Raw genomic sequence first — 12,072 nt, forward strand, 5'->3', positions numbered from 1 at the left:
ATTTGCTTAGAACGAAGCAACAGACACTTAACTGTATTTAGTGAATGCTCCCATATAGTTAGTTTGTTTTTCTGGTTACTGAGGTTCTGGGCCACCCATCTTATGGTGCATGCAGGTTTTGTGCTTAACTACAGTGTGCTTGTTTATGCATAAACACTGTGTATACCTGGGTGTGTTTTAGGTTCCTTTTATAATTGTTGCATTTTATCTACCACTGACATTGTATCCTCCTTTTTCAGCATGTATATGTGTTAGTGCCTCTACAATATTTGTCTGCATGTGTGTTAATGGCCACCCAACCAATAGACGGGGTGGCTATAAGAAATGTACTCTACAAATAGAGTCCTGTGGTGGAGACCAGTGGAAAGTTCAACTTGTGTTTTTTAGTGCATGTGTGTAAGTGTGGGTGTGTAAGCCCAGTCTCAGCTTCCACTGTATCCTCTATATTTATGAAAGAGGCTTGGCATACAGGTTGAATAAACACACTGTTTTTAGTTTCCGACACATGCAGGGAAGCATGCCGACACAAACCCTCTCTCTTTCTCATAAACATACACGAGTACACACACACACATGCAATAAGACAGTACACTACGTAACATTTTATTTCTCTTGGATTTATGACAATATTCTCAATTGTCTTCTCATTTTGTCTGTCACTCAAATTCTGTCGTAGCCTACCCAAGGCCTTGATCACAGCTGAAATCAACAACCTCTTGTTTTGATTAGATTAAAGCAGATGCCGCTGTGGTAATGAACTGATATATATATATATATATATATATATATATATATATATATATATATATATGCCGCTGTGGTAATGAACTGATGAGAATCTTTGTCTGTGTTTAATACATGCATACTGTTGACACCGTTTGCTCCATTACAGCCTTATTTATAAGATACTTAACCTAGAATTAAGTATCTTTAAAAATAAAGATTCAGAGCATTTGCTTATAATAGGCAAACAGGTAAGCTTTTGGAATCACTGATGAGACTTATATTCATTTCTTTTGCATGTAACACAGTGGCCATTCAGCTCCATGTCTTTAATGTAAAGATCTTTTATCCATTTGAGGTTAAAGTGCCTTCTTGTGTTGTCAAGGTTACCTTATCATTTTGTAGTAAATGAATTTTGAAAACCAATAGACCTTGCATGTAAAGACACACTTGGACAGAAGAAAAGCACTCGTCAGCACTACAAAATCATTAGTTTCTGTTTATATTTTAGTTAGTTTTTTGCATGCAAAACACTTCTTTTACTCTTATACAGCTGGCTCTATTTGATGTCCAAGATAATTGTTTGTAATCCCTCAGAGTCTTTACAACAGCAATTGTGCTAAAGAAAATACAAGAATAGCATTAGAATGTGCATGTTTGAAAGCCAGGACCCTGTTGGACCCTTTGAAGCGTGTGCAAGATATCAGATGAAATTATTTTCATTATTGAAGGAAGAAATACTCCCTCATGTTGAAGGAGGCCAACACACTGGTCAGAGGAATGGGCTGTTTTCCTCTATGTAGCATCATTTGGTATGGAAAACAAAACCGTTCATCACATTGGCCAAAGTGAATGCTTTAACTTGGATGGGTCATAGGTCAATATTCAGCTTGTTGCTGACTGGATATTAAACTATGGGATTGTCCATTGAGTGAAAGGGAATCTTGATGATTTTTTAAGGGACATCAAATAGGTATAAACATGCACCTTGTAGATTTCTTTTCACAGGTTAATAATCACTGCAGTCATTGTCCTCTAATATTCATTTTGTGATCTTGTTCCTTGTGATGTTATCTTTATCAGCCAGGCGCCTATGTTGTTTTTTTAAATGCAAACTTGATGATTTTACATATCAAAGTCTGCTTACATATCTTTCGAGCAGTAGTTTATTAAGTGTTTTATTAAGTGAGCGTCAGTGTCACATATAAGCTCAAGTCAATCTTACCCTTTCATTTTTGTCAGCAACAAATGGGTTAGGTTACATATTCCATTGTATGTTTTTCATAGCCTGCATATAATGAATGCCAGGGTCTTATTGCATCAATGTCTAAAATCTATTTGAAAGAACTTTGCTTTTAACCCTGCAAATTAACACATTACCTTTTATGTTGTGTTAATGTTAAATATTAAAAAGGCAATACACACAGCTTCAAGTCCAATCGGACACACAGTTATGACAATGGTAATTGTCCTAGCATCATCATCAATAATATCACAACCATTATCATCATTTTCAGTTACAGTTATTGATGTAAGAACTGGGTTTTTAGCTTTTTCTTAAAGGTACCAAGGGCCTCTGCAGATCAAATGGAGCTTTAAATACATAAACTACATATCTACAATATACGTGTAGCAATGGCACATATGTCAAGATGTTACTTAACTTTTTCATACAAAATGGATGCTTTTTTACCATGGTTCAGTGATATTGTTCTAAGGAAAAGTACAGCATTGACTTTTGTGTGTGTGTGTGTGTGTGTGTGTGTGTGTGTGTGTGTGTGTGTGTGTGTGTGTGTGTGTGTGTGTGTGTGTGTGTGTGTGTGTGTGTGTGTGTGTGTGTGTGTGTGTGTGTGTGTGTGTGTGTGTGCGCACGCATTTCATCCTCCTGTGGGCAAGTCCTCAACTCTGGTTCTGATTAACTCCCTGCAAAAACACCTCTGATCAGAACATCACAGCCCGTACATCACACTCTCCATCATACACACACACACGCTGGGTAGCTTGTGGAGCCTCCCTGTTCACAAAGGGGAGTCTACACCCATCATTCAAAGCCTCATAGGCTTTAAGAATGCTGACACACACAACCAATCTAACACACACACCGGTAGTCATACACACTCACACAGACACACAAAGTGTTCTGTTTTCTTAGCTTTGATACACTTATAGAGTTCAAAGGTGAGAGGGCTGGAGGTAACACCGTGTTTTTCCAGAGCTTTCTAACCACCTAAATCTGCTTCTACACACACAAGGAGGTCCAGATGGCCGGGTGGAGAAAAAACACCCTCACACACACAAATACACACACTCTTGCTGAAATGGAAAAAAAAGAAGCGAAAACACACGATGTGCACTCATACATCCACATAGGAATCTGTAACCTGACATAAGAATGATGAGGCATATTAATCTGTTAAGTATCAGGTGATGTTAATGCTGTTTATGCAGCATCAGAATCAAGTCAACTTATTTCTAATCCATTATATTTAATAATATTACAGTTTTGATACTAATGACATACATGCTTATGATAGATTATTGCACACACCATCTGCCAAGAATGAGCTTGCATCACTGCCCCTTGAGGTGTGCAATTTCAGAACTGTCTTCTAACTGGCTGCTAGAACATATACACTAGAACCTCTGCAGCAGTGCTTCTTGACACATGATACATAGTTGCTGACGTGTTCTGGTCCCCTAAATCTCAGCCAGCTGAGAGCAGTCACATGTGATCAATGACTGAATTTATCACCAGGAGCCAAGTGCTGTCATTCACACAAATGAACAAGTGTGTGTATTAATGTGTATGTGCATATGTGTTTATGGGCGTGTACCCCTGTTACCTCTTGAGTCACAATTGCTGTTGTCTTTAGTGAGCAATTATAGCCACAATGGCTGTGAAAAAGGTCACAGCTGATCCAGCTATCAACACTCTGAACCAAATGCCAACAGTGCATATCAGTGTGTGTGTGCCCTGGATGTGTATGAGCTGTAACCAAAATGCCAACAGCCAACTATTAGGCGCGTGCACACATACACACACAAACACATCACCCCACTCGGTGCTTGATGGTAATCTGCAGCAATCCTGCATGATTGATGAGAGAATTAGTGTTGCCAAGAAAAGCAAAGCATTATGGGAATAGGGAAGTTGTATTATTGGACCGTGAGCATGACTTTAAAGGTTACAATGGCAACCCGTTATGTGCAATTATGTGTTTGTGTATTCATGTGAGCGTGTGTTTGGTCAAAAGGATCATGTGTAGGACAGTTATTGATGAATGAGGTGCCATCATTTTCATTTTTCCTGTTATTATGGTCGTCCAGGTCACTAAAAGTGTACACCCATTAACATTTGAGCTAATTAATACCGCATTCCCGTGTGGATAAACACCTGTCTGTAAACTTGAGCTGCTGCTGAGGCTAATATAAATCTTAATTCTCTCCTTGGTGTTGAAGGAATGACTTCAACACCCATTCAACACCCATTTTCAAAATGAAAATGAGAACCGTTTTCTATAAAAAGGAAAAAAAAAAAACATACAATTTTTCAATATTAAAAACAGGAAATTTTGACTGTGACATGTCTCTGTAACAACTTGCATATTTTTTGTTGACCCTACTTAGGGCATTTTATTTGTTTTGTGTTAAATATATTTTTGGCCTTTTGCCTTTATTAGAGAGAGAGACGGTGAATAATGTCAGAATTCAGGGAGAGAGAGAGGGAGTTGAGCCCTCTCGAGTGATGACTGTAGCCTTCATATATTGGGACACGTGCACTGCCACAGCACTATCGGCACCTCCCACCAAAACATTACTATGTTACTACTTCTGAAAACATATTTCTATTGAGTATAGAGTTGTTGGAGTTTTGCTTTATTTCATGCTGAGAACACCAGAATTATTATTTTTTTGAAATGCATGTTTTTGGTCGTGAAAAGCAGTAATTTTTTTAAACTCAAATGTTAGTCCTAGTATAATGTCAAAATAATATGAAGATGCTGAAATAAGTGCTTCCACATCTGCTCGAAAGTTGCCTGTGTATCATTGCCCCAAGGTAGGGCAAATGCAATGCTTCAAAAGGCAGTTAGACACTTCATTGAGTGGTGCTCTGTACAGTGAGATCTTATTTCCGCAATGAGGATCCTTTTGATGTAAGACTCAACCCTGTGGACAGGATGCCTCATGTCAGAGTTTTCTAGGTATTACTGTTCATGATGATGAAATTATAATATCCTCCCTGAAAGAATCTACGAGTTGTTTCACCTTTTCTCCTTGTCCCAAGTTTTCCCCATCATTTGAGAAAATGTCAGGGTTCTGTAGTTCTTTTGAAAGGGACTAATCCTTGAGGAGATTCTATCTTTTTGCATAAAGCGATGTGTTGTGTGGCTCTGCTATTTAACTTTCACTGGCTGCTATATAAGGCACTCTTTCCTGTTTGTATGCACAGCCCATTCCTCCAGATGGTGAGTTGGGTTGTTGTAAGTCAGAATATAAAGCAAGCAGGCAGCAGAATGTATGATTTTAGAGACTATTTAACATGCGCAGTGATGCCAGACACATTGGTTTCAGCATCTTTAAAATAGGTGACCCCCAATTACATCCCAGGAGGATAATGCACCACTGTCACTGCATCATATACACTTTTACTGCCTTTACGATCCATAAATCTCCATTCAGCACATACCCTAGGAGTTGCTGAGTAAGACAGTTTCCTGTAACCTTTAAAAGTTATTTAATATGTTTTGTTTTTATGTTGTAAACATTTAGTCTCACCGGGCACTAGAGATGCACCCCCCCCCCCCCAGTTCACAGTTTGCACCGATACCACTAGGGTTGTCGAGTACTTATTAATGCCACTGTAATGGAGGCATAACTAAGTTTATCAGATGATAAAAGTCAGACAGACTGACTGACTGACTGACTGACTGACTGACTGACACTTAGTGTGTGCTTTACCTCGGATCGAGTACATTAGCAAGCATGATGTCTGTAATGATGGTTGGGAATATCATACTTTGGCTCCAAATCACTTAGAAGACGACAAAATCCTGTATTTATCGACAACTGACGACGGCTGGTGATCCAGAGCAATGACATGGGTCAGAGCTTCTCTTATTTTTAAGTTGTTGTCTCTTGACATTAAAGTTGGCTGTAGCTGTCTCACGCTGCTAACAAACTGTGAACTGAAATATCTCCACACTGCTGACATCGCTCTTCTCTCCGTCTACCTGCTCAACTTAATAGGGGCGCGCCCGCCATAAAGGGGTATCGGTGACATTGTATTCGCGGTGTTTCAAAACTACGAGGACTTAAAGTCGGCATCGGACTGATGCCGAAGACTGGTTTACTTCTTAAGAAAACTCCACAGATATAGCTTTTTGGTGGCCTGAAGAATAATTATTGAAATCATCTATTGTTAGCTTCTTCTGTACATTTGATAGCTAATGTATGGTTGATGTTCTCAAGGGCTGTCAACAATTCTGCGGCTATAAACCAAAGAGGTAATTTATTAACCATGAGGATGCTTCTCTTTATGTCCTTGTAGACACATTAGTAAATAAGTATTTTATATCGGACAGCTTGCTCAAAGGAGGGAGTTTGGATTTTTTGTTTTTATTGAGAGATCGGAAGAAAAAAAAAACCTGTGTACATCTTTAGGTCATTTTATTTATGGATATGGAGTAATCAGCAAATTACGGCAAGTGAAATTGAGTGATAAGTATGACTGTAAGAAGACCAAAATACTTTTTTAAGGGACAGGTCTCCAAGTTATACGTTACAGGATATTCTCTTGTACCATTTTGATAACAGTATGTTCCGTGTATAATTGTGGATGCTTCAAAATGAATTAAAGCCAAAGAAAAAAAAGGAAGAGACTATGTACTGTATGTGCATTACTTTAAGAGAAGGATGCCACTTGTTTTCTTTCTGTCTTTCTCTCTCACACACACCATGGCTCGCCTAGCGTATTTCCCTCCTGGCTTTCCAATTTATATGCAAATGTTCCCAAATCGGACTCCACAAAGACGCAGAGGCAAAATCATTTGACGCAGCGATGAATTATATATTTTAATTAAGCAGCCAAAAGAATCACGCCTATTCAGCCCTTTCCCCTCCAATAAGAAATGAATAAATAAATATGGAAGAAGAGAAGAAAAAAAGGGAATAAATGGGTGGGCTAGGAGAGGGATGGATGGATGAAGGGAGGAGGGTTTGTATTGAGTTTCTGTGATTGCAGAGTTAACCGGCCGTGGGCTGTCATTATGTGAGCGATCTGAAGCTGTCAGATTTCAAAACTGTATTGTATTCTGATAGACGGGCTAAATACCCCCACAGTTTCAAGCACACACACACACACACACACACACACACACACACACACTCTGGAACATTTGCACCCAGAGAAGCCAAATAGGCCCCCCCCCCCCCACACACACACACACACACACACACACATACACACACACAGCTTTTTGGTTTTGATGGGCAAACCAGAACTTGAAGAGCAGAGTTGGGGGATTGTGATGCTCTGACAGGGGATGCAATTTTAATTTCACCCCCTGTCACTCTCCTCAATATCTGCTTAGATGAAAAACATATGAGCTGCCAATCACTCACAAAAACAAATGGAAACAGAACTGTGCCCACACACAAACACAAATTCTATCCTTCAATCATATATGCATACAAGCAAACTTCCAGTTTTAATTCTATCTTCCAATGTCACACTAGCAGTTGCATAGTCATGCAAACAGATCTTTTAGTATGTTAAAAACTTAAATAGAGTCTCTCTCTGTGGCTTAGTCAGTTAGTTTGGCCAAGACACTTAACCCCTAGTTCCTCTTACTGCTTTGTTGGCAGCGTATGAATGTGCATGAATGGGATTAGTTATTTGTGATGGTCACTTTACATGTCAACCTCTGCCATCTGTGAGTCAATGTGTGAATTGTTGGTGTGACCTGCTATATAAAAACGCTTCAAGTGGTCAGAAGACCGAAAAAGCGCTAAAACGACTCTACTACTGAGCCACAGCCACCCCCAATAAAATAAAAAGGGTTTCAAACACAATCACTTAAAACTTTAAAAGAGTGAAGAATTGTAAATAGGGGAATCAAACTATTCAGAATAGCTGTAAGCTAGTTTTTCTAAACTTTAAAGATGTTTGTTGAATGTTTTAAGGCTATTTTTTCATTTCAAGATACTACATTTAATTATTATTATTTTGTTTAACTTTGTATACTATATTAATCTCAGAGGGAAAAATGCTTCTCACACAAAGGCCAGAATCTGACACATACGCCTGTGGACATGCATTAATGGAGAGATGTCAGAGTCAGTGTCTTGCTCAAAGGCACCTTGGCAGTGCTCGAGAGGTGGTCTGGCATCTCTCCAGCTACCAGACCAGACCAACTTCCATATTGTGGTCCGGATGGGGACTTGAACCAGCAACCATCTGGTTAACAACCAAAGTCCCTATGGACTGAGCTACTGCCGCCCCACATCACTAATTTTATATGAAGGATACAATATTAAAACATATATAATAAGAATACATAATAATAATAATAATAATAATATGATGTTGAATTACAGTAGCTGAAAAACATAATTGCTTTCAATTTCCTGAAGGAGAAACATGATTTACTGTTTTGATTTGACATATAAAGCAGATATTTTCTTTCAAAAACTTTGTTGCTGTTTGAGTGTAAAGTTTTTTTTTTCTCTTCCATCATTACACTCTGGTTCTTTATGCAAACATTCACTTGAGTGTCCCTGACTGTTTTATAGCCTTGCGACATTTGAGGCAGACAGTAAAAGCTTTTTCATGTTATTGAACAATCAGCAATACCACAGATACGCAACTCTCTGCTTTTACATGGTGTAGCTGTGTTCATGTTGAACCTTAACAAAGAAAGACAGGTGTTTAGGGTAAACATATAATGGAGAGCAATGGAGGGAGGAAAACAATAATGACAATAGAGAACGATAGTAGAGGATGATGCAGGGAAAAGGGGTTAAAATGGAAAACAAAAAAGCTGAATCTAAACATAGACTATGTGATAGTTGAAGAAGACAGTAGTTTGTAACAGCTGGAGTGTTGCATCAAAAGAACAAGGAAATGCACTTTTCCTCCTTGGCTCTATTTAGAGTGTTCAGTCTGTTCTCCTCATGCAGACACATACACCTTACTCACCACATGTCTCAGCAGCATGCAGACCCTTTGACAACCTTTGTCTGTAAGAGAGCCAACTATCTCTTTTTTAGTTGAACAGAGGGTAGGGGACAGAGGAAGAGCCCAGAGAAAGAAGAAGAGGTGCAGGGATAAAAGACATGGAGAAAGAGGCCACAAATGTAATGGGAGTCTCCAAGTTCAAGCCCCCCTCTTGGAAGGAATCTGTCCAGCTCAAGAGTCCTTGACTACCTCAATGACATATCCCTACAAGCTGCAAAGATTGTAGAGTATTTTGGAAGTTACTCTGACCTCTGACCTTACACTTATTAGCAGAAGAGAGTTTTTACAGCAGAGACAATTGTCAGTGCTCACTAAATCACACTTTGGTTTATGGACATTATTACTGCTATATAAAGTCCTTAGCCTCATATATGTTGCTTTTGTAGACTTCCAAAAGTGCCAGGTTAGCTGTTGGCTTGCTACTTCATCATGATAGGAGGCTACTTTAGCCTATTTCTGGGTGTTGCTTCAAAATGGCATCTTACTGGAATGACAATCCATTCATTAGCGAATCAATTTAATAACATTGACTAATAACTCAACTGTTGCCATGTTGTGGCAATTTGTGGCAAAAATAAAACACTATTTTCTTTACGCTTCAACAGCACTGTTTTATTTTTTTTTACTGCTTATCTATTTTCTCATCTCTACTTAAAAATATAATATAATATAATAACTGTTTACAGAAAATGTATTCGCAAAACCCATTTGTCAACAGAATGCTCACAAGTACTTGTGTGTTACATATCAGATGTGTACTATACCTTTAAGAGCTTCTGGCCATAGCCCATCCCAAAGAGGAAGGACCCATTAAGCTAATGAACAGAGAGGGGGGGGGGGGGGGGTAAAAAGTGTAACAACAGTAAAACAATGAAAGGATTGCCTTTTTTTTTTTTTAAAGAAAAAGGGGGTCTGCAGATTTGGAAACACTAAAGACCCCCACTTATAGGCTTACAATCCTGAAAGGAGGTAAAGAGACATTGATAAATACAGAGAAAACAGGAAGCAGCTATCTCTCCATCTCTTACATGGTGTTGTAGGCGTCTATGGGTCTGTCAGTCAATCAAGGCAACAGGCGGACACACTCACTGGTCGGGTCTGACTCCTGCACGCGCTCACGCTGATGACTTTGCTGTGTGTGTGCCTACAGATGGCAAACCTTGTGACATCGCTGTGCTGTGTTGTTCTGGCCGCGGTGGTGGTAGCCTACGCTCAGAGACGCAGTCAGCTTGGTGAGTATGCATTTTAATCTTCTTCTTTATTGTACTGTACCTCCTCTCAGCTGAGGCCATGGGGGATTGTCACATTTATCTTGTCCTGCCCAAATCCACTGTGTTCTTAATTAGACTTGAAAAGTAAACACCAGTTAAGTCACTCTTCTTTCACTGTACACTGCTATTCTATAATCTTCCAACTTGTTAGTGTCAGTTTTTATTTATTTTAGCCACGCAAAACTTACCGTTTCTCTTTTTTCTGACCTACCTCAACTTGGTTCTACTTCAAGTTTTTAATTATATCATTATTAAAATGATACTATGTACAAGTTTCTGCTGTAGCTCAGTGTTTTCTGTTTTTAATTACAACAATGAAAGTGTATTTATAAGTTTGTGTTATTCTTAGTTTTAGCTTATACTTTTGACATTATTAGTGTGACCTCTTGTGGAGTTAGACTAGGAAAATATGATGTTAACTATGATTTAGAGATCTTGAACTCCCGCAGCCGGTTGTTCACAGGATATCAATGGTGCTGCAGGAAAATTAGTTAGTTTGCTTTGTTGAAGCCCAGTCAGATTCACTTTTCCTTCTGTAATGTAAATACGATTTCAACAAAGAAGCCAGTCAAATTGTGATCATGAGCATGTTTCAATTGATCTGTGGACTGAGGTTTTGAGGGAGAAAAGAGATACTGAAAAGAACTTCATGATGCAGTGACTTTTCTTTCGAGAGTTCACACAAGATGCATGACCTTAAATTAGACCAGTGTGTACATGGGATGTGGTTTTTGTGTGTTGTCTGGGTGAGTGTGATTAAGAGAGGAGTCAATACGTCACTTGACTTTTAGTGGAGAGTGGCCTTGGCTTATTAGCCAACGAGCTCTGGCTGTTTAAGTCAGCTGACCTAAAGAAAGAGTCTAAAGGACTCAATAAGTCCCCAGTGACGCACATCACTTTGTCACGAGTGTCACAGACACACGCAGACACTCACACACACACACACACACACACACACACACACACACACACACACACACACACACACACACACACACACACACACACACACACACACACACACACACACACACACACACACACACAAGCAACAGAGCAAGAGTCTGTTCGAAAATGGGCTTGTTGTCTTTGGGGACAAAGTGAAAGCAGCAGAGGAGGTAAGTGTAAAAGGGAGTTGGAGAGAAAACAAGAAGTGGTTGAAGACTGGATGAAATTGAGAAAATAGTGAGGGAATGGAAGTGAAACGGAAACAGATGGAATGAGAATGAAAATCAGGAACAGTAACAGGGGATTTTTGATGGAAAACTAAAAAGGATAAAGCTCTATAAAATGAGAGTTGCGCCACAAACAAATTGGTATGGGTTAAGGGTAAAAGTTTTATTTTCCCTTTAAAATGTTTCTTAAAAAGTAATTTTCTTAATTCGGATTCAGGTGCATAGATTTGTTGGCCATTATTTTATATAATCTTTTCAAACATTTAAGTTAACAACTTTCTTTAACTGTATTTTGGTCTATTTTTACACATGCTTTTAAGCGAGAAGATACTGTTTGGAAAGGGAGCAGGCAAAATAGAGGATAGAGGGAGGTGAAAGAGGAACACCTAAGGGAATAACAAATATGAAAGAGGAATAAAATGAATAACAGGAGTAGAGGAAGATAACTGTCAGTTCTGTCTCATCGCTGCAGTGTAGCTGTCATTGTCATAGTATTCATGCTCAGCATGCCACATACATACAAGCATGCATGCACATAAATGCACAAACTTATGTACATAGCACAGAGATGTCAAGACATGCACTGCATAACAACATAAAAGCACAGGCATTACCAGCCTGTACACTCTCATCCAATCTATCTATCTATCTATCTATCTATCTATCT

At 38.9% G+C, this 12,072-nt stretch overlaps 1 protein-coding gene across 3 annotated transcripts in view; it reads left to right on the forward strand.

The window, feature by feature from the left end:
* The window catches only part of cntfr (ciliary neurotrophic factor receptor), a 214,718-nt gene that overhangs the window by 74,658 nt on the left and 127,988 nt on the right, over positions 1–12,072 (forward strand). For all 3 annotated transcript variants that reach the window (XM_079363681.1, XM_079363680.1, XM_079363679.1), the window contains exon 3: positions 10,110–10,191. In XM_079363681.1, coding sequence (XP_079219807.1) covers positions 10,110–10,191 — 82 coding nt within the window. The remainder of the gene's footprint in view (positions 1–10,109; positions 10,192–12,072) is intronic.

This window comes from Symphodus melops (assembly GCF_947650265.1).
Source record: "Symphodus melops genome assembly, chromosome: 16".
NCBI classification, from domain to species: Eukaryota; Metazoa; Chordata; class Actinopteri; order Labriformes; family Labridae; genus Symphodus; species Symphodus melops.